Genomic DNA, 27,644 nt, shown 5'->3' with positions numbered 1-27,644 from the left:
GCCAGACGAGGGACAAACTCACGTTTCACTTAGACCCAGAAGCTGCACAGAAACTGACAACAAAGGCAGGACAGACCAGATCAGAGAAGTCGTTCTAATCACCCCGAGTCTCCAGTCTGTCTTCAACTCCTCTGAATCACTGGATCACAGCATCACGGCTAACTTCTGAGAGTCTGAGTGGAAAGCTGACAGAGGAGGCCTTGGATCGCCTCCTACAGCGACATTTGGCTCAGTGAGATAAAGGCAGCTGACCAGTTTTACTTTTTTTGGGGAGGCGTGGGCGGCACACACATGCACTTAGAGGATCTTGTGCTTTGAGTTGTTTCTGCTCTCCCTGAGGTGAACCTCTCCACAGCCTCAATCACAGACGAGCGCAAAGCTTCCAGTTTCGCACTTTAACCATCTGGCTTCGTGAAAACACGCAAATGTCCAGATGCACCAGGTCCTTGGACTCGAGTCGGTCCTGAGGAGTAAAACGGAGACTAAATCTACAGTTCAGCAAGACAGATTAAAGGGCCGTCAGACAGTTTCTTAGTTCCAGTTCACATGAAACCACAGATCATCTGTGCCAGCTATAAACTAATAGATTATAAATATGAAAGAAAACGAAGGAGAGACAGACAGCCAGAAATAATGAAGTCTCATTTGTGGCTAAACAGCGCCCCCTTATGGATAAATGCCTTCATGCACACAGAGGATTTCATTTTAACTTGAATTTTTTAATCCTTTACAAAGTTTATTTACAGTCTGTGACAGAAGCATAATCATGAAGTGTTTTAATGACCACCGCTGCGTTAGTAAACAGTAACAGCAAGGCTCGACCTCACCACACAAACGTCCCCAAACCACATCCAGTCACATCCCCGTCAGCAGTCAGGAGCTTCTTCTGATTTGTTTTAATCTGGTCAACAAATCACATCAAAAACTACAAAGAAACGTAAATACAGCACGACTTTCTTATGAGTGTTACATCCTGAAGACTCCAAAATGCGTCTTCTTCGTTGGTGCATTGAGAGCCGCGCTCAGACTCAGTCCCAAAACCAGACGAGTGTCTGCAGGATCGATAATGCCGTCGTCCCAAAGTCTGTGGAAATAAAGAGCTCCATGATGTTAGATGTCACTAATATCCTCCCTTCCAAGTGTACGTGTGGTTTTATTTAACAGAGTGTGAGATTGTTTTGGTTGTTTCCCTCCTCATCATTTGGTTTTAAGGCTGATCTCAACTTGCAAATAAAGATGTAGAATTATCATCAACTGTTGAGCCTGGTTTATGCTTCTCTGTCTGCGTCAGTGCGGAGACACGCAACGTCCTTGCGTAGGGCTCCGGCAGGCACGCAAGTACGTACGGAGTCGAGCCCACTTTTTTAAACATCCGTCGAACCAGACGGATTACGCAAGCTTGTGATTGGTCAGGACGCCGCTGTTGTTTACAGCGCCGCCATTGCAAAGAGAGCCGAGGATAACTAGCGGCAGACAAGGAGAAGCTTGAAGAATACCTCGCGAAAAAACTCTAAAAATATGAACGTTTAATCTCCCGTGACTGGAGGAGTGAAAAGATGCACAGCAAGCGTTTTATTTGTGGACGGAAATGACAGGAAACGTGGGTTTAGAGGTGGGGAGAGCATGAAGAGGTGGGAGAATGAGAGACAAATATGTCCGTGTTAAAAGTCTCTTATATACACAAAAAAAACAATATAAACACGATCCTGGACCGGATACATGACAGGATACCACAGAACAGCGCTACGCCCTCTGTTGTCCTGCCGGGGGAATTGCTTTGCAACACTCTCCAGGAGACGGAGAAGTATGAGAGCAAAACGCTTCCGTCAATCCGTGCGTGTCTGTCCCTGGCGGAGCTGACGGAGAAGCATAAACCAGACGTTACTATAAAATTACAGAAACATAAGAAATCCTGCTGATAAAAATGAGAAATGTCTCCTGTAGTTTAGTTTGACCTCTTGACCTCTCAGGAACTTAACAGATGCTGATTTTACTCCTCCTGAAGGGCGTTTCTGTGTAATAGTTTATTATAAACTTTTCCTGAACAGCCTCTGTGTTGAGAAATAGTTAACAGACAAATCGGCTAGCAGCTAGCAGCTAGCCTGAGCTAAACTAAGACTAATGTTATCTACTGCTGCCTCAAAGTAGCTCCAATATCCTAAATTTCACTCCAGTTGAAGCATTTAATGATGTAAATCTGTCACACTGTTATCAGTTAGGCGCAGCACGGTTATTTTAGCAGAAGTTTAAAACACTTCCTGCCACATTTAACCTCGGATTAACAGGAAGTTCTACATGTTGGTGCCAGGTTGATGTTTTCACTCATAAATAACCATATAGCGGTGCGTTCACACCTGGGTCGGCTTGGTCCAGCCCGGTTAGAGTGACTGTGTTCACATCTGGGTCGGCTTGGTCCAGCCCGGTTAGAGTGACTGTGTTCACATCTGAGTAATTTGAGTTTTACGAGCTCATCCGACCATTTCTTTTACCTTCTCTCGGGAGTCAGTTTGGCGCGGAGCCGACCCAACACATCCACTACGGACTGATTGGCTAGCTGAAGTTCATACCTACCTACTTGTAGGAGCCTCTGATTGGCAGCTAGAATCAGCCAGTGGTGGCTTCCCGCATGCGTGATTCAGCATCGGTCAGGATGCAGCGGGGTAAACATCTTCTGACTGCAGCTCAGACCCACCGCTCCGGCCGAGGGCGCGTGAGGACAGACTGCTGTGAGGGGAGCCCACGGCAGCGCCGCTGCTCAGTGAGAGTCAGAAGCTGTGCGCTTCATGCGTCTCTTAGTGCAGCACTGCTTACACCTGCATTTGTGCCCCCTCCCCATGCTTAGAGATATCTGTCCAGCTGTGAACCACTGACATCATATTGTGAACAAAACATGGTCATGTGGGGGCGGGCTGACCAGACCAAGACTGGTCTGGGCCGACCCAGATGTGAATGCACCATAGAGGACTGGAGCTGCTTTAAAGGGCTCGATCAGACAAAATGTGTAAAACTTGTTTTCAAAATATGGCCGACCACTCTGAGTTGCATCTGCGTGCTGTGCATGAAAAACGACCTCATCACCTACATTGGCCTAAGACCGTGGAAGGCTGTGCTGATTTTTACAGTCAGGAGAGAGCAGCCCCCCCCCCCCCCCTCCCCCCCAGAAAACAATACACAAGGCATTGGTTCATACTAAAGGCCACAGCTAATTTACAGGAAGAACAAGTGAATGAGACCTTTAAAATAATGTGCAAAAATAAATGTTGGTCTTTGTTGCACTCAAAGTGATCGTTAGCGCATTAGTGGTGTAATCTTTGTTTCTCCAGAGTGAGTCTTTTCAGACAGTAATTCTAACTTTTACAAAGAAAAACTTTAAATGGCTTAAATATTCTTGTAAGAAATTACAATCAGCTGATTATTTCATACATATACATAACAGGGTATCTGCAGGTTTAAGGGAGCCGAATTTAAGACTTTTTAAGAACTTTTTAAGGCCACTTTGACCAAATTTAAGCTATTTTTTAAATTAAATTTAAGCTATAACTTCCAGCTATTACCTGGAACCGGTGCTAACCACGTGGCGAACGTGGGATTAGCCATCCAGTTACCATTAAACTTGCACTTCCCCATGGCGCAAGCTCCCGCTAGCTTAACCAGCTAGAATAGAATAGAATGCCTTTATTGTCACTATACAGGTGTAAAGTGAGATACAGAGCATCTCCTACTCAGTGTAACACAAACATACCTGGGGGGTGGGGGGGGGGGGGGCTTAGATGAGCTAATGTGCTCATCTAAAAATAGCCCCCTTTCATAACCAGCTGAAGGTGTACGGTTCCGCTTACGGCAACATCGTACACAAAAAATGCTGAACGCTAACTAGAAATTCACAAAATTTTCATAGAAATAAAGTAATCTTGTTTATTGGGTCTTTGGTAATTTGAGACCTTTAGAAACTGTATTTAAGGATTATTTGTAATTTTTAAGGATTTTTAAGGCCTTAAATTTGGAAAAGCTAATTTAAGACTTTTTAAGGACCCGCGGACACCCTGCATGAGTAGGAATTCAGCAGATTCAAGCCGGCCCTTAAAAACACACGTTTTCAGTATCGCCTTCCCTCCGTGACACTTTACATGAAAATCCAGCACCAAGTTAATTTTTCTTCATTTAGTTTTCACGATTCAGTAGCTCACTTTTAACACCTCGCACCATCTTGTAGCTTTTTTGGTTTTATTTGTGCTAAATGTTTTTTATCATCCGTGGCATGATTTGTATTTCTGATAGAGCTGTTAACTGTTCTCTTATTCTATTGCTTTTAGCAGGAATTTTTATCCTTGATTATTTATGCTATGTTTTTATGTATTTTACCTGCTTTCATTGTGTTTTCTTGATCTGTTCAAGCATTTGGCTTTTATGTACAGCACTTTGGTTAGCTGCCATGCTATGTTGAAATGGTGCTTTATAAATAAACTGGTATGGTATTAAAATGAGAGAAACTTAGAACACACCTCAGTGCAAACCACAAGAGCAACACTGAGCACGTACAACACATCTCATATACAGCAGCTGTTCTCTGGAACTAATTGGACCGAACCAGAGGGAAGCGAGCCTATCTTACCCCCGTGTGGTAAACAGCTGCTTACCGAAAAGCCTCTTCAATAAATGGGCTTGTTTATCCACTGTGAAGAGAGCTGATGCAGAGAACATCTCCTGGGAGTAATGGGAATGCAAAGTGGGACACGAATGTATTCAACTATTCTAAAAACACTGGATCACAAACTTGGAAGCTAGTTACCAACATGAGTATTCCTGCCCAGCCCTGTGCTCGGGGTGATCTAACGAAGACTCGGCCTAAAGCAAAACGTCACGACGCCAGCAAACTTAAATATTTCAATTCATTTTGCAATCGCAGGAAGAGAAAATGTATGTCTGAAGACGTGTGGATATTCGTGGTGTTGGTGTCAGGTTTCCTGCTCATTGGCCTTGGAGGCTTCCTGGCTTACCGGAAAATTAACGAGCTGTTGAGGAATATTGGCCTGATCCCGGAGCTCAGAGATGGATTGCACCGTGCTGTGAATTCACAGACTCACATAATTGTCGAGATGAGTCGTAAGCTTGGGACTTTGGCGGAGATTCATTCTTTGGCACAAAAGATGGATGCCATCAAGGATAGAGTGGACAAATCAGCACGGATTGGGATAGTTTAATGTCCATTATTGGGATTTTGAGAGGTTGAGGACCAACAAACTGTAAGACAGAGGAAATTATCTCTGTCTGGCCCCAAAACAATTTCTAATTGGAATCTGGCGTCCTTGAGCCTGCAAGGCTCCAACGAAAACTCCCCCCTCAGAAGATATGTGGAATGTGCCGTCGCTATGGCAACTCAACTCTGTCTGCTTTCCCAGCCTGGGTGGGACTGCGGGAAGGCCGCCAAATCGTTCCAGGGTCACTGCAACCCTCCAACCCTCAATGCTCCTCCCCCCATCCACACTGAGGTGACATGCGCTGCTCGTAGTGGCTGCAGGAACTGAAGTGGGGATAGTCCCAACCCACCACCCCACCTAGTGGACACATGTTGCATTGTCTGAAGTCTGTTGCATTTCTGTCTGAGGTGTTTTGTTTTTTTTTGCAGAGCAAAGCTGCCCTCCCGGTGGAGGGTAACTCTGAAGTGCCTTTTTTTCCCTCCACCTGAACCAATCCTCATGTAACCCTCTTATCTCTATTAAGGTAGCGCGACTCAGGGTTGCGAATGACCACAGTCACCAATTCTTGTCATGTGTCTTGCCCATGTATGTCTGACCTCTGAATGGTGTGTACTGAAACTCTAATTTCCCTCTGGGATTAATAAAGTATCTTTGATTTGATTTGATTTACACAATGATCCACGTCTTATTATTCTAGAACAATGCTCATTGTGAGTTTTAACAGAGCCCTGCAGCTCAGCTCTTGCAAGAGCAATCCCGTAAAAGAGGATACGACTTTCAATCCAAATTAAAGTAAAATCTGCTGAATTTTATCTTATAAAACTGCGTCCCTGAAATATTACAATTACACACAATGTTGCCGTAAAAGCTCCATCATCTGCCTTGCTCATAGACGCATTCATCACAGCCAAAGAAAGTCAATTAAAAGTAAAGAAAGGCAAAACAACGGGCCGTCTTCATGGAGATGAACCCCAACACAGAAACAAGGCTTTTGTCTGGTTTCTCATTCAGAAGAAAAGAAATAACATCAAATATTGGACATTTTCTACCTAAAGCAGCAGAAAGCAGAGCTGACATCTGCCCATTGGTGTCGTTACACAGATTAGACTTTCTCCCTGCAACAGCATCAAACTGCCATCATTTCCATACAAAAGGCAATAAACCAGAACTGCAGAGGTGAGGTCGTGCAGTTTAATCTCAATCCGCCCCACCTGAGAGATATGATGCGTTGTGACCGAACATCACCTGGCACTGGAGTAGTACGGACTGCCTTCCTCTTCAAACCGCCGAACAATTGGTTCCTTCATGGCCGCCTCCTGTTCCGCTGTGAACTGAATAAATTGAGAAAACAGAAGAAGGCAATAAGGGCAGGTGCCAAAGGCTTTTTACAGGTTGTCTGAGCTACTGAAGGTGCGCTGAAATGTAAAGAGGCAAGCCTTTTTATAAGTCTGCGAAGACCAGAACCCATTCCTGTGAGGAAAACAGAGAATCCCTGAGCAGACGCAGCAGTTGTTCCTGTTTTAGTCAAAGATGAGTGCAGCAAACTCACCTGTGAAAATACCGTAAAGCACCAACTATAAATAGAATCAGGAGGGAAAACCCTCTTCAAATGGTTTCAAGGGGTGTGAAACAGCAGAAATCGTACTAGATTCTTGGGTTTTCAAAGATAACAATCAGAAGAAAATTCACCTTTCAGTTCAAGTTTGAGGCTAAACTTCAGTAGTTTTCCATGAATCAGAACTAAGGTTTACTGGTAGGAATGGATGAATCTTAAGGACAACAATGAAGTCGATTTCAGTAAGAAAACAACACTATTTTGATTTATTTTCTAACTTAGACTTCCAAAAGAGAAACGATGTCACAGTGGTGAACATCTTTAGCCCGTCTGGTTAGTTTTATGTGTTAGAACCAGGGATAGTTGACTTTACTGGTATCTGATATTGTCCAACTCTTCATATCTAATACCAATATATGGACTAGCCCAACCTATCCCCGAGGCTTTGCCTTGTGCCTCCCCAGGGCCAGCCTATCCCAGAGGCCCAGGCTATCTCTGTGGCTCGCCAGAGCCCAACCTTCTCTAGGTGCTCTGCCCAAGGACCAGCCCCCTCCAATGGCTTTGGCTCCGCCTCCTGCGTCTCCACTTCCTTTGGCTCTGCCTCCCGACGTCTAGCCTATCCACGTGGCTCCGCCAGTGGCACCACCTCCCAATGCTCAACTTCCTTTTGTGGCAACCCTTTGAGGCTCCACCTCCTGCGGCTATGCCTCTCGGGATTCAGCCTATTCCTGTGGCTCCACCTCCCAAGGCCTAGCCTACTCTAGTGGCTCTGCTCCAGCTGCTCCTTCTCAGGAGGTCCAGTTTCCTGTGGCTTTGCCTCCTAAGGCCCAGCATTCTTGGGTGACTCCGCCTTCTGCGGCTACACATCACAAGGTTGAGTCTATCCTGTGGATCCGCTTCCCGAGGCCCAGCCTATCCTGTGGCCCCGCCTATCTGGCGTAGGTCCCTGGGGAGTCCAGATGCGGTAGAATGAAGTGTAGAGCCATGTTGATGGCATCATCTACAGACCTGTTGCTGCCACACAGAGTGGCAGCAGATGGGAGGGTTTGGACTCTTCTTTCCTGATATTTGAACGTCTCACCTCGGATTGGATACCAGTAATAAAACTCTACCACTGACTTCAGATGCCATAACTTGCAGCTGTTAGCTAGTAGGCTAACGCCGAGCAGACGTCACATATGTGCTATCACCACAGAACCTGGTCTAGTGAAGGAAATGAGAAGTGAAGACTGGCTGGTTGGAGACAAAAGTTTCTGCAACACAATAATAATAACCCATGAAAACTGGCAGCTTTGTCAGTCAAATTTTGTTGTAAATGTATTTTTTAACATCACCAGTCAACATTAAACTTGTTAGTACTGTTTGACTCAGAACCAGTTAGCTCCACTAGGATACACACAGGTTTAATTCAGTTACTAAAAGGAATAATTAGACTTGTATTCAAAACCTGAATATTAGGTTTTATTATCTCTTTATGTTGAGATAGTTTACGTGTCATGAAAAGGCCGTCACCAGAGCGCTGACGTGGTGTCTTTCTGAAGCCGTTAACGCGTTATTAATACAACCCTAACATCAAACCTGTCACTGTTTAATTACAGCCGTTTGATGACTGCACTATTAATGGATAAGTCATCCCAGCAACACTTAACACTGATCTCATTTTATTCTGTCATGTTAGACCATCACAGAAAGAAAAGTGTCTTTTGTGCTGTTTAGGCAGCGATTCAGCCAAAGCTAATTTACGTCTCTTCAGAAAAGCACAGATGGGCTGATTAATAGAAGTCTTTACCTCCTTTCCCTCTCGCGCCCTCTGATCTTTAGTGATGGTAGCCAGGACAGTCGCTGCCTGCTCGCCGCCCATTACAGAGATTCTGGAATTGGGCCACATGTAGAGGAATCGAGGACTGCGGAGGGAAATAAATTATGTCAATTTGAGCACAAATGTCTACTTTAGAGGTGAAGTATGACATCTTTTTCTGGAGCGTTTTTTCCACATTGCTTGAAATGCCCTTCACATACCGATGGTAACTAATAAACTGAATGTTTACACCTGGCGGTAAGGCGTTTCCTGTTTTCAGTGTTGCACTCCGTGTAGCTGTTTGGTGTTTGGGGCTCGCTGAAACTGATTTAATTTCTCTGTACTAGGATATCTCTGAGTTATTGTAGCACAAAAGCACGCTAAAACACACATTTTCTGTTATTCCACCTAGCTTTTAGGGAACCATTTGAGTTTGCACGCAGTTTATTTAGTACTGAACAGTTTGCTGCTCGTCCACTTAGCTTAGCCTCAGCACGGCTATGGCTACTTCTGTCTCTGCTTCTCCGTCTCCTATCTCTTGCTCTGTGTCAGATGTTTAGTTACTCCTCTGCCTCCTTTAGTGATAATGGTACGTGTAATAAATGTAGCATTTTTGTAGGCGAGGGTGTCGGAATTGGAGTCCCGGCTCCGCGCTGTTGAAAACCCGTAAACAGCTGTAGTTACTTAGCTAGCGCGGGGCTAACGAGCTCAGAACCACCCCGTAGCGGTCCTCCAGCAGAACCCGAGCAGCCGGGATCTCAGGCCGGCTGGGTGGCGGTACGCAGGAAGCATAGAACCCAGCCCGTGGGCCACCACCAACCCGTCCACGTTTCTAATAGATTTTCCCCGCTCAGTGACGCACCCACTGACAAGCCGACTCTGATCATTGGCAGCTCCATAGTCAGAAACGTGGCATTAGAGACTCCAGCAACCATAGTTAAATGTTTACCTGGGGCCAGAGCAGGCAACATTAAATCTTACCTGAAACTGCTGGCTAAGGATAAGCGTAAATACAGTAAGATTGTTATTCCCGCTGGCGGTAACGACACCCGGTTACGCCAATCGGAGGTCACTAAAATTAATGTTGCTTCGGTGTGTAAGTTTGCCAAAACAATGTCGGACTCCGTAATTTTCTCTGACCCCCTGCCTGATCGGAGATTGGGATGAGGTACGGATAAAGCATTTTTGACGAGTACGAGCATGAAACGAGTAAAACTCGTAAATATCTGTAATCGTGCTGAAGGAAAATCCTCATTGGGTAACTGACTGTCTTCACGCTCTGTGATTGGCCAGTCACATAGAGCGCCCGCCCCTCCCTACACACAAAACTCTCTAGCCGGCCAGGAGCGCAGTCCGTCCGGCTCATCCACGCGCACACACACAGACAGTAACGGATCTCGCTGTGATTGCTTCACTGTTGCTCGCGTTTCTTCAGTTTTCCCTAGGTTTCCTTCAGCTCGCCTCTTTTTCGGTTGAATATTTAAAGTTACTTTTTTCGTTACTTACATGGTGCGTTTGACAAGACAGAGCTGACGTGCTGCATCAGTCACTCACTACCTCCGCTCCGGTCGGGTTTTTTAGTTTCTTTAACTCCATCTCTCTCCCTCTCACCCTCTCTATCTCTCTCAGACACACACACCTTAACCAACATTGTTTTGTTTAACTTTGTGTGGGGCAAAATGCCAAGAACGTTAAGAAAAAATCAGTTTAATCAAATTAAAATAAAAATATATACATAAAGTTGTGTCTGGTTCTAGCATTTCATATTTCCTAGTTCCTACTGCATGAGTTCAGATGTATTAATCCATGCACTCAAATATTAATGTTCTGATTTTACTGAACAACTTGTTCTGTAATAGTTTCTTTACTGTTGTGATCAAAAATATTTAATCTCAATTTCTGAGGCTGCTCCGTAAATAGTTTTCAAATAAACAACACACATATCAACTTCTGATCATTCCATATCAATTTCAGACTTAAAATATAGTGATGTAAACCACACCCACTTCCGGTTAAACCACGCCCACTTCCGGGTAATGTCACGCCCATTCCGAGTACAGATACAGATAGTGGTGTACTCGCTCATCCCTAGCACTGAGCTGCTGGGATTATTAAGGTAATAATACACCAAGAAAGCTAAAAACAGCTTAATTTTTCTGTGCCACTCTATATTAGCTAGAATACTAAATTGTTATAGGGTTACGTAGGTGCATTACGTTTCCTCAGCTTTCCATTGGATGACTATGTTGCCAGATGCTGCTTTACACTGCTTCCCTTCATGTCTGGCCCAATCTGAACCGCTGAGCTTCTGGAAGCGTCGCGCTAAAAAGACTCAAAGTTTAAATTTAGCGATTGGACACAGCACTTCTGGAGCACATCCTAGACGCGTCGTTTCACGGCCGGTGGAAACACACCCATCAACTAGAACGTTGGCTCTTAGCTACGTAGTACGCTTTGCCGAATTTACACGAAGCGTACTCATCTGGTGGAAAGCCAGGGTTAGGAATTCTGGTGGAAAAGGTGCCAATTTGCCAAAAACGGTGAAAAATGTAAAACAATCGCCAAGAACGAGCATTACTCATTCCTGTATTCTGAAGGAACGGCTCAAGAGAATGCTAACGGGCCTGCACTTGTATAGTGCCTTCTTAGGGTTAAACAACCCCCCAAAGGTGCTTCACAACACAGTCAGTCATCCACCCATGCACACACACATTCACACGCTGGTGATGATGAGCTACGAAGTAGCCACAGCTGCCCTGAGGCGCACTGACGGAGGCGAGACTGCTCAACACTGGCGCCACCGATCCATCCAACTACCACTGGTAGGCAAAGTGGGTTAAGCGCCTTGCCCAAGGACACAACAGTAGAATTCTCTGGCAAGAACCAGGATCAAACGCACAACCTTCAGAATATTGGACAACCCACTCTACCCCCGAGCTCCTGATGGAAGAAGCCTGAAGAAAGGGCGTTGGTCTTTTGAGTTGTGTATTTTCAAGTAGGTTCCTCGAACGGCAAGAAAAACATCCTAACCCTTTAATGTCAGCTAGTTAGAAAAAAAACTATAAAATATTATAAAACAGATTTTTTATTTGAATTTTATTAGAAATTAGTTCAAGAAATAAAAAGACGGGACACTGAGTAAGTAGAAGCTAACTGATGTGTCAGGTTTTGCTAAATACGAGCCCTGAGCTGCTGTGGTTCTTCCGGATCCGTTACGATGCATCAAACGTTTTTCTAAGGAGACAGATCTGGAACACAAGCTGGACCGTCAAACACGAGCACTCAGCGGTACTGGAACCGCCAACATGAGCTGTGCAGAATGAGGTCTGGCAAGGTCCTGATAAAACAACCTCAGACCTCCTGGGAAAACCTTGCTACCTTGATGTTGACGCTGCTGTAAAAGTGTTAAATAACCTCAGATGTTTTAGTATTTTACTTCTAAGAACGCAGCCCTTCTTCTACTCCTCTTATAGTGAAAATATCAATATTTCTACAAGTTTTCTGAAGAAGTTTCAAAGGTTTTTGCTGCGTTTTCCACTTGTTTTCTATCCCGTTCTCACACACAAAGCACCTATCAACTGTGTTTTGAAAAAACGAGAGAATAAAATAATTGTCAGTCCTATAAAAAATACTGAAGCATCTAAAAGCTGCACTTTGAAGGAGAATATTTACCACGAGCCAAACGATCCTTACAGCTGAGAAAGGCTCTTTCTGTGTACTTCTGTACCATTTATAGTATTTTTATGGTTCTGTTATTATACAACCAACAAAGTTAAAAAAAAATTCTCTAATCAAACATTAGGAAATAAGCATAATGTTATCAAATAAAATAGAGAACAATAAAGCAGACAGGAGCTGCAGTAAATGCTTGTTTGAATGTTTCATTCGCCTTAAACGGGGAAATCATGATTCTTTTACTGCAGATATTAGATTATTTCCAACAATCCTGGAGGAAGCCGTTTCATTTTTTATTTGTTTGACTGTTGTAAAAAATCTCCCATCCCTACAGAGAGCAGCTTTTTACCTGTACGCTCTCCCACACATGCCGTAGTTGCCAGCGCCGTAGGAGCCTCCGATGATGACTGTAATCTTCGGTACGTTGGCGCAGGCGACAGCAGTGACCATCTTTGCTCCATCCTTTGCGATTCCTCCTGCTTCATACTCTCTTCCCACCATGAAACCTAAAAATGAAGTCAGAGGGGCAGAAGAAGATAGAAGACCGTGCTGGTTTTGGTTTAAAATGCAATATTAAACCAGAGTGGAATAATTTGCACCAACCTGTTATGTTTTGAAGGAAAACGAGTGGAATGTTGCGTTGGCAGCATAACTGAATGAAATGTGTCCCCTAGGGAAAAACAGGTAAGAAAATCTTGTTTAAACTGCATGACAACTGGACTTGAAGCCTCATTTCCAATCTGGATCTTCATTCGTCTTTGAACACACGCCTTCCGTTTCTGTCACGACCTCGATTGGCCCTGTGGAGTCGCACTCGCAGCTATATTTTGATTACGTTTCTATTTGAGGTATCGAGGCTTCTGCAAAGAAAAAAATCTCATTAATAAGCACACCGACTCCCCTCATGTGCACACGGCTCTTCTCTGCTTTTTAAGCAGCGCTGTTTCTCTTAGTTGCACTCAGGTGACTGGTTATCCCACAGAAGGTCGGGTTAAATTAGCGGCTGTTAACATGGGTTTCAACTTAAAGGGACTTTACGGAGTTTTGAATTTTATGCTCGTGATCGCCCCCTCAGGCCAAAAGCGTAACGGCAGCTTCAATAGTAGGCTCGAGCAGGAGGCACGCATGCTTTACGTGCACACTCCTTAACGAAAATAACAGCTGAGACAGTCCCGTGTGTGTGTGTGTGTGTGTATGTGTGTGTGTGTGTGTGTGTGTGTGTGTGTGTGTGGGTGTGGGTGTGTGTGTGTGGCCCGGAGGACAGGGGACAGGAGAATGTGCAGCTAATTAATTAAATAATTTGGTTCTGTACCTTTCTCTTCAGCACAGCTGACAAAGGTCAATGATGGGTCAGTCCTCCTGCATGCTCAGATCATTCCCTTCCCTTGCTTGAAAGATTGTTCCAACAACAGCGACAAAGTGGCACTGCCTCTCTCTCTGCTGCTAAAGCTACGGATAGCAAATGCTACGGGCGATGCCTGAGCGTGAACGCGCATGAAGCAGCCTGCTCGACCCGAGCATCTCTCTTTTTCTGTGATTTTACAGAAAAACAGGCAATCACAGTAAAAATGCCAGGGCTCATTCTACAGGACCAGGGCGTTGCAGGAGAACGTATGAAGAAGACATTTATTATTTCTATACATGTTTTGGCTGTCAAACTTCCATATTGCCCCTTTAAAGGTGCATTAAGTAAGAGTGACACCTTGTGGTCATATCTGTGTACTGCCCAACAAAACAGTCTGCTCCCAGCCCTTTAGACTGCTACCGACAGCAACTACTATTACTATAACGTCAGTGTAGATCCCGTCATCCTGGACATGATCATCTTGAGTTTTTCGGCCCTCTTGGTGATCAGAGCAAAAACCCGATCCTTTGTCATGCAGCCGCTTTCTCCAGTTCGTGTTTTTGATCGGAAACAAAAGTACTTTTTGGCTTTTTACATCTTATTCTAAATCCATTCATGAAAAATAAACAACAACTTTTTCATTTTCTGACTTTTGGTTTTCAACTGAAGATAGAAAGAACTAACAGAACGGTGGGGAAACTGGGGCAGCAGCAGCTCAACAGGTTGAGCGGGTTGTCCAGTAATCGGAAGGTTGCAGGTTCGATACTGGCTCCAATCAGAGAATGCTGTTGTGTCCTTGGGCAAGACATTTAACCCACCTTGCCTGCTGGTGGTGGTCGGAGGGACCGGTGGCGCCTGTGCTCGGCAGCCTCGCCTCTGTCAGTGTGCTCCAGGGCAGCTGCGGCTACATCGTAGCTCATCACCACCAGTGTGTGAATGGATGAATGATACACTGTAGTGTAAAGCGCTTTGGAGTCCTTACTCTGAGAGGCGCTATACAAGTGCGGCTCATTTATCATTTATCATTTAACAAGGACTCAAAAGAAATAACGTTTGAATAAAAAGTGTTAATCACAGAACGGCACCACACCCCCACCTGCCGACCTCCACCTGCACCTTAAAATGTGAACTCTGGAAATCTTCATGAGTAATCATTTTAAATTCTGTTTGACTTTTTGCACATCATCAAGCAGCCACATTAACGATAAATAACCCAACCGTCTGCTCCAGACTACTGGAACAACCCCAAGTCTTCATCACCCGTCTCTTCTCCACCAGATACCTAGGGGGCTTTTAAATAGTCCAGCAGTTATTACAAGAGAAGCACAGACTTGTCTTAAGTGATGACAGAGTGGCTCATAAAGGAAACCTGAAGAGCAGGTGCTGTATCGATTTTACCGACTAAGCTCTTAAAGCGAGTCCCGTCCACATGAAACACCGTCAGTCCCGTTTGACAGCAGCTTCCCCGACGGAGATGGCCTTGGCTCATAATTGAATGTGGAAACCTGAAAGAACTCCTTATTCCAAGTCAAGCTTGTAATCCAATTCAAAATGCGCTTGGGGGGAAACATATTGGTGTTTCATTGTAAATTCAACTCATCGCCTGTCTGCATAGAGTTCTGCTCTGCTGGCTGCAAATCGGCTCACAAAGTTAAGAGTTAGAAAACAGAAAATGATGATTGTCCGCGGTGCTGAAAGCTCATCCAGAACCCATTCATTAGATTACTTGTAAAATAACAAAGACAGGAGCAATCGGAGAGCTTATTCTCCGCGAGGAACCGTGCACCTCGACCGTGAAGGGTCATTACAGAACATCTATGAACACCAAGCTGCCGCAGGAGGGGCCTATTGGTATTCAGCGCTGTAGGCAGCAAATCCCTGTGGAGATTACCTGATTACCCCAACGGCGTCAGTGTTTTGTTTTAAGTCCTTGATATTTTCACAGGAGCACAGACATCCTAATGCTCCCTCTTCACGGTGATCACAGGGCCACGCGTTTTTAACACCACGCTGGTTCAGACGTTCGTTTGTGCCTTCTAAATCTTTTCATGTCGTTTTGCTTCGGGCTCAAAGGATAAATACCTTCTTCGCAGATTCTGAAAATAAGACGCCGTTGTTGCCAATGATTCCAACGGGGTAGCCAAATATTCTGGAGAAGCCTGCACAAAACAAACATGGATTTGTGAGGCTGGCAGAATAAAAACTAAACTAAACAAACCACTCCAAATAAATCATAATATACCTGTAACAAGCGTGTCTCCGTAAAACGCCTTGAACTCGTCAAATTTACTGCCGTCTGCAATTCTGGCAATAACCTGCAATCCAGTGAACATGTTTGCTTATAAGAACGTGTCTAACGTCAGAAAACATGTGTGGTAAAAGAAAGCAGGTGATGCACCTAACCGAGTGTGTAAAGCAGGCGATTACAGAACCAACAACTCCTGTAAGGAAGCAGCAGCTGGCTGATCCGGATCCTAAACGGATCGCCGATACCGTTCTACACTATAAACACTTGGCACGGCTGCAGTTAACAGTAATTCTTGCTCCTGAGACAGCATCGAGAATCAAAGGCTCGGGCTCAGCCGGGGAGAAGAAAACAACGTGATTGATGCCAGCTAGCAATCATCGACTCAGAGCCTGATACCAGAACACGACATCTAAACACTACTCAACGTTCACTCCGAGCCTTTAAAAGCCATCTCCACTGGCTGTGCTTCACATATCTGTGGCAAATAAAAGTCTTGGTTCCAGAAATAAAATCAGCTTCACTTATTTTATTGCCCTTCTTCACACGCATTTAAACTTAATCTTAGTTTTTTTCTAATTAGGACTCTGAGTGGAGCGGAGGAACGATTTCCAACTCATCAATATGCAAACCCACGCAGATGCTCAACTGTTACAGGAAACACCCAAATTCACTTAGTTTGTTTTTGGGTTATTATCCGAGATTTTCTTCTTACTCCCTTAATATAAAGAGCAACAACTCGTCAAATACCTCTCTGACATCAAAATTTCTCTTCAGGTTGTCTCCAACTATCCCATAAAGCTCATCCGCAGCGTAAAGGGGGGCTTCCGTGGGCTCAATAGTAACCTTAAACAACAGAAAAGATGCAGCGTTGATAGGCGGAGCGGACACAGGCACTAAGTATAAGTAATCATTCCAATCTTTTGACAAACCTCAATATTTTTCCTGTAATTAAGGCGTCGTACGGTCTTTCGGGCTAAATGGAGCGCATGATTATCGTCTAATGCGTAGTGGTCTGTCACACCTGATTTTCTGTGAAATAAACAACAAATGAAGCCATTACAGCACATAAGCCACTACATAAAAGTAATAATGAAGATGAGAGCACGTGTAGTATGAAGCTGGGGTCTAGAGTACCAATAACAATTCTGTTATGGCATCATAGATTCAATAGGAGGCATGTTAATCAGTAATTAACTCATGTACAGAAAACATGACATTAAAATATTCAGCTAAACTGATCCACTGTGCATCAATAATGTAATTTTAAGTGTTTTGTTCACACTTGCAGTGAAGATCAGCCCCACCAAGGTCCTCTGCAGAAACCTCCTCCCCCGTGGCGGCTTTGACCTGTAAAAACAGAAAAACTCCATCTTAATCATGTGATGTTTCCTTCTTCTTCTTCTTCTGTTTTTCCTGGCGCCTAAATCACAAAGTCAAACAACTCGTCGTTTGGTATTTTCACGACACTTCTGACTGTTTTAACTAAATTCAACTTCTGCACACCAGCGGAGGCCCTCCCAGGAAGATGGTTCCTTGTTTTTGCACGATGATGCTCTCATCGGCCATGGCTGGTACATACGCTCCTCCGGCAGTGCAAGAGCCCATCACAACAGCAATCTGGAATACGAGACAGGAAAATGTTAACTAGCACCTCCTCGCCGTGTACAGAGAACCATAAAGATATACACATTCTGACTCGTACTGTGAGGTTTGGAGGATTTTCTAGACACATGACACCAAAATAAAAACGTAATCTGTGATCCATCCATCAGTGAAAAACATGAACTATATGTGAATTAAATTTTTACATTTATATTATAATGCCTTCCTTATTTATGTGGAATTTTAAAAAGATTATTTAAAGGGACTTTACGGAGTTTTGAATTTTTATGCTCGCGATCGCCCCCTCAGGCCAAAAGCGTAACGGCAGCTTCAATAGTAGGCTCGTGCACGAGGCGCGCATGCCGTACGTGCACACTCCTTAATGAAAATAACAGCTGAGACAGTCCCGTGTGTGTGTGTGTGTGTGTGTGTGTGTGTGTGTGTGTGTGTGTGTGTGTGGCCTGGAGGACAGAGGACAGGAGAATGTGCAGCTAATTAATGAAATAATTTGGTTCTGTAGCTTTCTCTTCAGCACAGCCGACAAAGGTTTATGATGGGTCAGTCCTCCTGCATGCTCAGATCATTCCCTTCCCTTGCTTGAAAAATTGTTCCAAAATTAAAGTTGAACCCACATCTTTTTTATCTGTGAATCCAATGCCGTTCGGCGAGTCTCAAATAAAAATTTGGGCGTCTTACTGTAAAAAAATATACCATTAATGTAAAAAATAAACTCTAAATAAACTATGTTCACATCCAGAATCAAACCCCAGGTCTTCTACATGGGAGTCAGACATCTTACTAGATGAGCTACACTCTAGTAACATTCACAGTATCTGTAACATTTATATTCTTGATGACAGCTGAAACAACGTCAAACCAAAGAACGGTTCGGAGTGAAAATGGCTGTTTTGTTGCTAAGTAGCAGGAAATATCTAGAAGAAAGTTCTACAGAAAGTAGCTAAGGGTCCTCAGAAATGTAGCTAGCTTTGTCACTAGGCGTTAGGAACAGCGACAAAGTGGCACTGCCTCTCTCTCTGCTGCTAAAGCTACGGATAGCAAATGCTACGGGCGATGCCTGAGCGTGAACGCGCATGAAGCAGCCTGCTCGACCCGAGCATCTCTCTTTTTCTGTGATTTTACAGAAAAACAGGCAATCACAGTTAAAATGCCAGGGCTCATTCTACAGGACCAGGGCATTGCAGGAGAACGTATGAAGAAGACATTTATTATTTCTATACGTGTTTTGGCTGTCACACTTCCATAATGTCCCTTTAAGTTCATGAACTACTAGTTTCAGATTGGACAGCTGAACTTTTAAACAACTGCTCTTCCAGAACAAAACTTCACCTACAACATAAAGTTCTGCTGGGCTAAAAACGCCTCCTGAATGATGGAAATGTCAAATCTAAAACATCAGCGGCTAGCACATAAGAATTTCTAGGCCACGCCTCCAGAACACATATAGGCCCGAGGTTTTCCCCACGGGGTCAGGTTTACGTTTTCCACCGTTGTTGGCACCTTTCCCGCCATAATTCCTAACATGACATGGAACTGTGTAAACATTTAGCGTGCTAGCTAATATAGCTGGATCAGGATCAATTCATTAAGACCGAGAAACTCCCGATGATGGGATGGTTTTTCCTAGACTGAACATTTCAGAAATAATTTAAAGTATTCTTTTTCTGAATAAAAAAATTGATCGGTTGCCATCAGTAAATGAGCTGTATGGAAAATAGGATTTAGCTAAACATCTCCCAGCCCACCTTTAAGTTAGGGCTGGGCGATGTCGATATTTTTAAAATGTTGATTAATTTCAAACAAGAAACAAGAGTCAGTATCTTTACATTGATATATAAATATACAATCAGTGTATTTCTAGAGTTGGGAGGCACAGCTACCGCTAGCTTGCTCTGTCTGAGGTCATTACATATGTTCTCACGCGTCTGCTAGATCAGGAAACCTCTGGCTCCATGTTCCACCCTAATCTTTGCATTTGGCTTCATGGTTTTAATTATTTGGAGACGTTCGTTTGTGTTTTAGTAAGCCTGTTCACCGTGGTTGCTGGCGGAGATTTGTTTACCCTGCTTGTGTAGAGAGACAGGCCAAACCCCTCCCCGTGTGATCAGGAAACGGGTATGGAGAGCTGCAGCGGTACCATGTATAAACCTACGCATGTTTCTGAAGCTCAGACCGGTACAGAACGGCACTAAGGCTAATGTTGGACAAGAATCAATACCTTTTCATGCATTTAATATGCTGATTAATCAATATATACAATTTCTCATGACAGCTTGAAGGGAGTTCACTTGTAAATATTTTACAGGAGAAAAGAATATTAAGATTTATATCATATACCAGAAATTAGCTAAAAGATATGGAGACGCAAGTTTTGGTCCATATCGCACAGCCTTACTTTAACAGCTGCACAAACACACAGCAGGTCTGAACCCTAACCCTTCATCAATGTTTAAGACATGTTGTCCACAAAAAGTGGTGAAATCCTGGAAAGATTAGTGTAAAGAAAGAAAAAGACAACAGAATACAAAAGCAATATCTTCGGTTATTATTCTATTTTAATTGGCTGGTATGAAAAGTTTTGCCTTTTCTCTGACGAAGAAAATTTTTACCTTTTTTTCAGGAATATCAAAAAAAAAGTCAAATCAGCATTTGTACATAAATTCATATATTGTTTAATTTTAAAACAAGATAATGTTTTTTCACCTAAATCGTATTACGACAGACATTTTGTAGATCACTACAGTTAAGTATAAATTCTGACAGAACGTTCTATTCTTCTAAAACATCCACTGATCACAAGTTCTAGTTTAAACCTGTTAAAAACATCAGTGATTAGTGGTAAAGTAAGGCAGGCATAGAGTAAAGAGGAAGCAAACACAAGAACCACCTGTGCTATTCCCTCTGACGACAGCCGGGCCTGGTTGAAGAAAATGCGGCCAAAGTGGTCTCGGTCCGGAAAGACATCAGCCTGTCTGGGTAGATTAGCTCCTCCAGAATCCACTGACAGAGATCACATTTTAATAAAGTTGTTATTCACACAATCATCACATGCCTCCTCACTCTATTACAGACTTTTTCTGATGCACTAGGTCAGCTACTTGTGTTTTAACCCAAATGTTGGCATACTGACCCAGGTAGATGCAAGGCAAATGGTTCTGCTGGGCTACTTCTTGTGCACGAAGGTGTTTCTTCACAGTAACTGGGTAGTATGTACCCCCTTTGACAGTCGCGTCATTTGCAACAACAACACATTCCACTCTAGTGAAAATAAAATAAAACAATCAAGCCCAACCGAGTCAGAAATCAGAATAAAAACCGTAGTTATTAATAAGCATTATTATTCTCTAACAAACGTCTATTCTTTCATTTTGTTATCAAAATAAATGTCGTTTTTTAAGGTGAAATATGGGTCATGAACACCAAAGCAACATCTAGTGTATGAAGGTTGCAGCTGCAAAAATAGAGGACACGAGAAGTGACCAGCCAGCACCATGTCCAGTGACGAGTCGTGCAGCGTAAGGACTCATTTCTACTAACAGGTTCAGTTTAAAACAGGATTTAATGTTGGAACATCTTCTGGGCTCAGAAGCAACTGCTTGAATTCCACCATGTTCCACAGTGCCAGCCGAGCGGTAGGTAGCGATGGGTCCAGCAACGCTGATGCGTCGGCGCGTGTATCTAGCTCATAGAGCAAGACCCCATGTTGGTGCGCATTTCATTTAGGAAGTGGTCATGTGACCGATGCAGCTGCTGTTTCGCTTGTCAGCGAAGTGCTGAACCGTGTTTAAATGGAGGAGCATCTCCATCTGTCAACGGGACGAGTTTCTACCAAAAAGTTCATATTTTGAAGCTAAATTATTCCACGGATTCATCATGGAGCCAGAAAGAAAGGAGATGGTGGTCCGTGAGGGATCATTTTGTTCTTTTTATTTTGTTTTATTTCCTTGTTTCATCCTGTTCCTCTCCGTTTCAGCTTGATCCATCAGAATTTCGTTCCTAAATGATTCTTTTAGACTGCAAGTTAAATGTTGCACTTGTTCAACTGTCCTCTCCCTGGGCTGCCACCTTACCGTGGGGGAGGGGTTTGAGTGTCTCAATGATCCTAGGAGCTAAGTTGTCTGAGGCTTTCTGCCTCTGGTAGGGTCATCCATGGTAAACAGGTCCTAGGTGAGGGATCAGACAAAGAGCAGCCCGAAGACCTCTTATGATGAGTTATATGAATGGAAACCGTGTTCCCTCGCCCGGACGTGGGTCACCGGGGTCCCCTCTGGAGCCAGGCCTGGAGGTGAGGCACGTTGGCTACCGCCTGGTGGCCGGGCTTTCACCCATGGAGCCCGGCCAGGAACAGCCCGCAGAGGAAACGTGGGTCCCCCTTCCCATGGGCTCACCACTCGTGGGAGGGGCCAAAGGGGTTGGGTGCAGTGTGTGACGGGTGGTAGTCGAGGGCGGGGGCCTTGGCGGTCTTATCCTCAGCTACAGAAGCTGGCTCTTGGCACATGGAATGTCACCTCTCTGGTGGGGAAGGAGCCTGAGTTGGTGTGTGAGGTTGAGAGGTTCCGACTAGATATAGTCGGACTCACCTCAACGCATGGCTCTGGCTCTGGAACCCGTTTCCTTGAGAGGGGTTGGACCTTCTACCACTCTGGAGTTGCTCCCACTGAGAGGCGCCGAGCAGGGGTGGGCATACTAGTTGCCCCCCATCTTGGTGCCTGTAAGTTGGGGTTTACCCCAGTGAATGAGAGGGTAGCCTCCCTCCGCCTACGTGTGTGGGGACGGGTTCTGACTGTGGTCTGTGCTCATGCACCAAACTACAGTTCAGACTACCCACCATTTTTGGAGACCTTGGAGGGGGTGCTGGAAAGCGCTCCTTCCAGCGACTCCCTTGTTCTGCTGGGGGACTTTAATGTTCACGTGGGCAACGACAGTGAGACCTGGAGAGGTGTGGTTGGGAGGAATGGCCCCCTGATCTGAATTCGAGTGTTTTGTTATTGGACATCTGTGCCAGTCATGGATTGTCCATAATGAACACCATGTTCAGACATAAAGGTGTCCATATGTGCTCTTGGCACCAGGATACCTTAGGCCGCAGCTCGATGATCGACTTTGTTGTTGTTTCATCTGGCCTGCGGCTGCATGTCTTGGACACTCGGGTGAAGAGAGGGGCGGAGCTGTCAACTGACCACTACCTGGTGGTGAGTTGACTCAGATGGTGGGGGAGGATGCCGGTCAGACCAGGCAGGCCCAAACGTATCGCGAGGGTCTGCTGGGAACGTCTGGCAGAGTCTCCTGTCAGAAGGAGCTTCAATTCCCACCTCCGACAGAACTTCCAAAATGTTCCGGGGGAGGCGGGGACATTGAGTCTGAATGGACCCTGTTCCATGCCTCCATTGCTGAGGTGGCCGACCAGAGCTGTGGTCGCAGGATCATCGGTGCCTGTCTTGGTGGCAACCCCCGAACCCGCTGGTGGACACCAGCAGTTAGGGGGATGCTGTCAAGCTGAAGAAAGAGTTCTATCAGGTCTTTTTGGCCTGTGGGACTCCAGAGGCAGCTGACGTACCGGCAGTCCAAGCAGAACGCGGCTCGGGTGGTCGCCAAGACAAAAAGCCGGGCATGGGAGGAGTTCGGTGAGACCATGGAGCAAGACTTCCGTACAGCTTCGAGGAGATTCTGGTCCACCATTCGGCACCTCAGGGGGGAAGGCAGTGCGCTACCAACACTATCTATAGTGGGGACGGTGTGCTGCTGACCTCTACTCAGGACGTTGTGGATCGGTGGGCAGAATACTTCGAAGTCCTCCTCAATCCCACCGACACGTCTTCCAGTGAGGAAGCAGAGTCTGGGGACTTTGGGTTGAACTCTCAAATCTCTGGTGCTGAGGTCACTGAGGTGGTTAAAAGCTCCTCTGTGGCAAGGCTCCAGGGGTGGATGAGATCCGCCCGGAGTTCCTTAAGGCTCTGGATGTTGTGGGGCTGTGTTGGCTGACACGGCTCTGCAATGTCGCGTGGACATCGGGGGCAGTCCCACTGGACTGGCAGACCGGGGTGGTGGTACCCTTATTTAAAAAGGGGGACCGCAGGGTGTGTTCCAACTAAAGGGGGATTACACTCCTGAGCCTTCCTGGTAAGGTCTATTCAGGAGTTTAAGAGAGGAAGGTCCATCGAATTGTTGAACCTCGGATTCGGGAGGAGCAATGTGGTTTTCGTCCTGGCCATGGAACACTGGACCAGCTCTATACCCCTAGGGGGATCCTGGAGGGTGCGTGGGAATTTGCCCAACCAGTCTACATGTGTTTTGTGGATTTGGAGAAGGTGTTTGACCGCGTCCCTCGGGGGGCCCTGTGGGGAGTACTCCGGGAGTATGGGGTACCAGGCCCTCTGATATGGGCTGTTAGGTCCCTGTATGACCGGTGTCAGAGCTTGGTCCGCATTGCCGGCAGTAAATCGGGCTCGTTCCCAGTGAGAGTTGGACTCCGCCAAGGCTGCCCTTTGTCACCGATTCTGTTCATTACCTTTATGGACAGGATTTCTAGGAGCAGCCAAGCTGTAGAGGACATCCGTTTTGGTGGCCTGAGGATCAGGTCTCTGCTTTTTGCAGATGATGTGGTCCTGTTGGCTTCATCAGAACGTGATCTTCAGCTTTCGCTGGAGCGGCTCGCAGCCGAGTGTGAAGCAGCTGGGATGAGAATCAGCTCCTCTAAATCTGAGACCATGGTCTTGATTCGGAAAAGGGTAGAATGCCTTCTCCGGGTCAGGGATGAGGTCCTGCCCCAAGTGGAGGAGTTTAAGTATCTTGGGGTCTTGTTCACGGGTAAGGGAAAGCTGGAGCGTGAGATCGATAGGCGGATTGGTGCTGCATCTGCAGTGATGCGGGCGTTGTACCGGTCTGTCGTGGTGAAGAGAGAGCTGAGTCAGAAGGTGAAGCTCTCGATTTACCGGTCGATCTACGTTCCTACCCTCACCTATGGTCATGAGCTTTGGGTAGTGACCGAAAGAACGAGATCGCGGATACAAGCGGCCAAAATGAGTTTTCTCCGAAGAGTGGCTGGGCTCTCCCTTAGAGATAGGGTGAGAAGCTCGGTCATTCGGGAGGGGTTCGGAGTAGACCCGCTGCTCCTCCACATCAAGAGGAGCCAGTTGAGGTGGCTCGGGCATCTGGTCAGGATGCCGCCCTGGTGAGGCTTTCCGGGCACGTCCAATCGGGAGGAGACCTAAAGGTAGACCCAGGACACGGTGGAGGGACTGTCTCTCACCTGGCCAGGGAACGCCTACGGTAATAAAAGAACCTCATCAATGTTGAGACATCACAGACAAAATGCATGTGGAAATCTGTCCGTCCCACCGGCCGTCAGAGCGGGGGATGACCGTGGTGGGTGCAGATCAGACCAGCCCACATTGGGTAAACTGCACAGCAGGACTTGATGTCAGTAAAGTCTCCCTATTAGGTCTGCCTGCAATGATATTTATGATCCAGCAGGTGTCTGTAGTCAAAGAGCGCCACGGCGCTGACACAGTTTGGGTAATGTGCCATAATGCTTCACGAGGAATCATCTAATGGTGATGAGCTGAAGCTTTTCATCCAACGGGTTGACTCTTGATTCGAGGCACCGTGATGATTCATTTGGGGCTGCATGGTGGCGCAGTTGTTAGCACTGTTGCCTCGCAGCACGAAGGTTGCAGGTTCGAAACTCTGCTGCGGCCTTTCTGTGTGGAGTTGCGTGTTCTCCCCATGCATGCGTGGGTTTCCTCCGGGTATTCCGGTTTCCCCCACAGATCACAACATGCCCTATAGGTTATAAATTGTAAGGCGCTTTGGATAAAAGCGTCTGCTAAATAAATAAACATAAACATTTTCTCTATTTTGCCATCAAGTGGATGATTCAAGTAAAACTTTAAAATGACAAAATAATTGCTTATGATGGAAATATATTCTTAATATTGTCTTAAACTGTCCTTTTAATATACTGTCTGGTCCAAAAGAGAAAGGAAACTAACAGGACAAAGGGTTTCCACAGCACAATATGACAGGGGAATCAACCATGTTTGGCTGCCCCTCTTATTTCGAATCCGACGCGAACCGGCGAGCCAGTTCCTGAATCGGTCACGTGGTAAGGACTGCCAACAAGGCCTTTAACGTCATGTCATTGCTTACGTAATCGACACAAGCCTTGATACGCGCTTCACAAAAAAATCTTCCTGGGTACCCGACACACGCATTACAGCGTCAACAAATCAGACACATCACTAGCCTCACCTACCCATCACTAACACGCGGACTGTTTAACGTATTTGGCAACCCACAATGGTGACATCTAGTGGCTGGTAGATGTAAACATGAACCCAGTGTCGTGCCCATCAAAATAATTATTTGTCTTTAAATTCAAATAAAGATTTGAAAGGAAATACTGTAGCTTTATTTTGCACACCTCTAAATGCCCTGTGGAGGGATTTTTTTCTTCAATATAGCTTTTTATTAAAGTGTTCCAATTCAACCTTTAACTTTAATGAGGAAAACAGCATTTGTCGAATGTTGGAAATGTTTATAACAGTTACCCAGAAACTCGGCCGATCCCAGTAATAATGCCACCTGCTGGGACTTCCTCCTTCCCATACAACTCATAAGCTGCAAACTGGGAAAATTCTAAAAACGGGGTCCTGGGGGGAAAAAGCATAAATACCCACAATTAGGGGAAACAAAGGTCATCTACACGTTAAGCTGAAAAACTGAACAGAGTTCTAATGATGAGAAAAGATGAGAATACCCTGGATCGAGCAGTCTGTCTATGCGCTCTCTCGGCAAAAGTTTTCCTCGAGAAGTATGAAGTCTTCTTGCTTTCTCTCCTCCTCCTTTATTGGGAAGAGAAATAACATGTTAAAAAACTATTCTGCACCATTCAGCCAACTAACCTCATAACTATAAGATCTGTTAATATTTGCACAACTTGTAAAAGCTCCATTTTCTTTTCTCACAACAAATATACTGAAATAAAACTGGAACTTCGTTTGATTGCTCCAGTTGTGGCACCAAATTACAGAAACCTGCAAGAATTCAAGTAAAAAAGTGTTTCTGGTGCAGGAAACTTACCCAACTTGATCTTCTCTGAACGGCTTTTAAGTTCATCAACCAGAACTTTCATTCGCTCATAATTTTCCTAGAAAACAACAACAACACACACAGTTCCTTTTGTCTGTGTTAACTATTTATTAGAGTGCAGCAGACTGATTAACCTAAACTAAAATTTAAAGTTTGGACTTGCACACTGATCAGTGATGACATACTGCTGTTTTTAGTATTGGGAGCACTGAATCTGATAAATAGGTAAAGCAAGCCAGTCCTGGCCTGCAGTCATTTCTATTGACTTAAAGAAAATGACCAAATTTCTTACTATCCATATTTTTCATTAAAACAAAATCACAGATTAGGAAATAATTTTCTGCACACTGCACATTTTCAATCCATTTACATAAAACTTGTTTATAAACCTGTTGTTGTTCTGTCAGTAAACAGACAATTATATGACAACATATTCAATTTAGCAAAATTACAGAATACTTAAAAACTGAAAATATAGCTTAAAGCTATTTTAACACCAATATCCAAAATAAACCCAAAGTCCTACACTGAATTTGTTTCAGCTGTACGTATTTTACTGTGATGAAAAATGCAACTTTCTCTTTATAAATAAATCCTTAGAAATCAGAAGCCATTGTACGACTGTGACCTTTTTATAGATCTGGAAATAAGTTTAAAAGTCCTCAAAACACAAAAACTATCCTCATAAAGCTAATAACTTTAGTATTTGGTGGTTTGACCTCTAATCAGTTTCAGCGTAGATTAATGCCTAAATCAGTTGCAACCTAATACTTGAGTAAACAATGTTGTTTATATTCGTGTCAGATGAATGCAGCTTCATCTGATTAGCGGTAAACTTGGTTTGACTAGCAAACATTAGCAACATGCTAACCTACCTGATATTCGGGTGACTGTTTATCAGGCTGAGAGCCGAGTCGAGCTACTTGGTCAGCGTAGTAAGTTCTTGTAGAAGTCAGCGACAAGCTCCTGCAGCGAAGCAACCCCAGCCTAACAGACGGCAGAAGCATTTTAAAAGTCACCGAAAGCTTTAAATTGTAACGGCTAGCTTGTCTTCTTCTGTGGTTATCATTAGAAGGCGGACACGTCCTGGCGCGCCATCTGCTGTTCAAAAATAT

At 44.8% G+C, this 27,644-nt stretch overlaps 1 protein-coding gene across 2 annotated transcripts; it reads right to left on the bottom strand.

Moving 5' to 3' along the window:
- Positions 1-698: 698 nt before the first annotated feature.
- Positions 699-27,644, bottom strand: mccc2 (methylcrotonyl-CoA carboxylase subunit 2). Of its 2 annotated transcripts, none has more exons than XM_015973209.3 (17): positions 27,405-27,644; positions 26,521-26,587; positions 26,198-26,282; positions 25,989-26,090; positions 20,570-20,697; positions 20,327-20,439; positions 17,323-17,436; positions 17,102-17,166; positions 16,749-16,848; positions 16,567-16,662; positions 15,814-15,886; positions 15,654-15,730; positions 12,830-12,896; positions 12,576-12,732; positions 8,543-8,657; positions 6,444-6,529; positions 699-1,084 (listed from the first exon to the last, which is right to left on the bottom strand). In XM_015973209.3, the coding sequence occupies exons 1-17, from the start codon at positions 27,534-27,536 to the stop codon at positions 967-969; spliced, it is 1,695 nt and encodes a 564-aa protein (XP_015828695.3). In that variant the 5' UTR covers positions 27,537-27,644; the 3' UTR covers positions 699-966. The 2 variants fall into 2 exon arrangements, with proteins under 2 accessions (XP_015828695.3, XP_015828696.3); XM_015973210.3 differs by having other exon boundaries at positions 899-1,084; positions 6,410-6,529.

The sequence above is a fragment of the Nothobranchius furzeri genome, chromosome 17, assembly GCF_043380555.1.
Source record: "Nothobranchius furzeri strain GRZ-AD chromosome 17, NfurGRZ-RIMD1, whole genome shotgun sequence".
In the NCBI taxonomy this organism is placed as follows: Eukaryota; Metazoa; Chordata; class Actinopteri; order Cyprinodontiformes; family Nothobranchiidae; genus Nothobranchius; species Nothobranchius furzeri.
The sequence above is the reverse complement of the archived record's forward strand: the minus strand, read 5'-3'. Positions and strand labels throughout refer to the sequence as shown.

Excerpts from the sequence above, each read along its gene's own strand:
- mccc2 (XM_015973209.3), bottom strand. The coding sequence starts at position 27,536 with ATGCTTCTGCCGTCTGTTAGGCTGGGGTTGCTTCGCTGCAGGAGCTTG. Across the intron at positions 16,849-17,101 it reads GGGGCTGATCTTCACTGCAA|AAAATCAGGTGTGACAGACC; the intron begins GTGTGAACAAAA and ends TTTATTTCACAG. Across the intron at positions 15,731-15,813 it reads CGGAGACACGCTTGTTACAG|GCTTCTCCAGAATATTTGGC; the intron begins GTATATTATGAT and ends TGTTTTGTGCAG.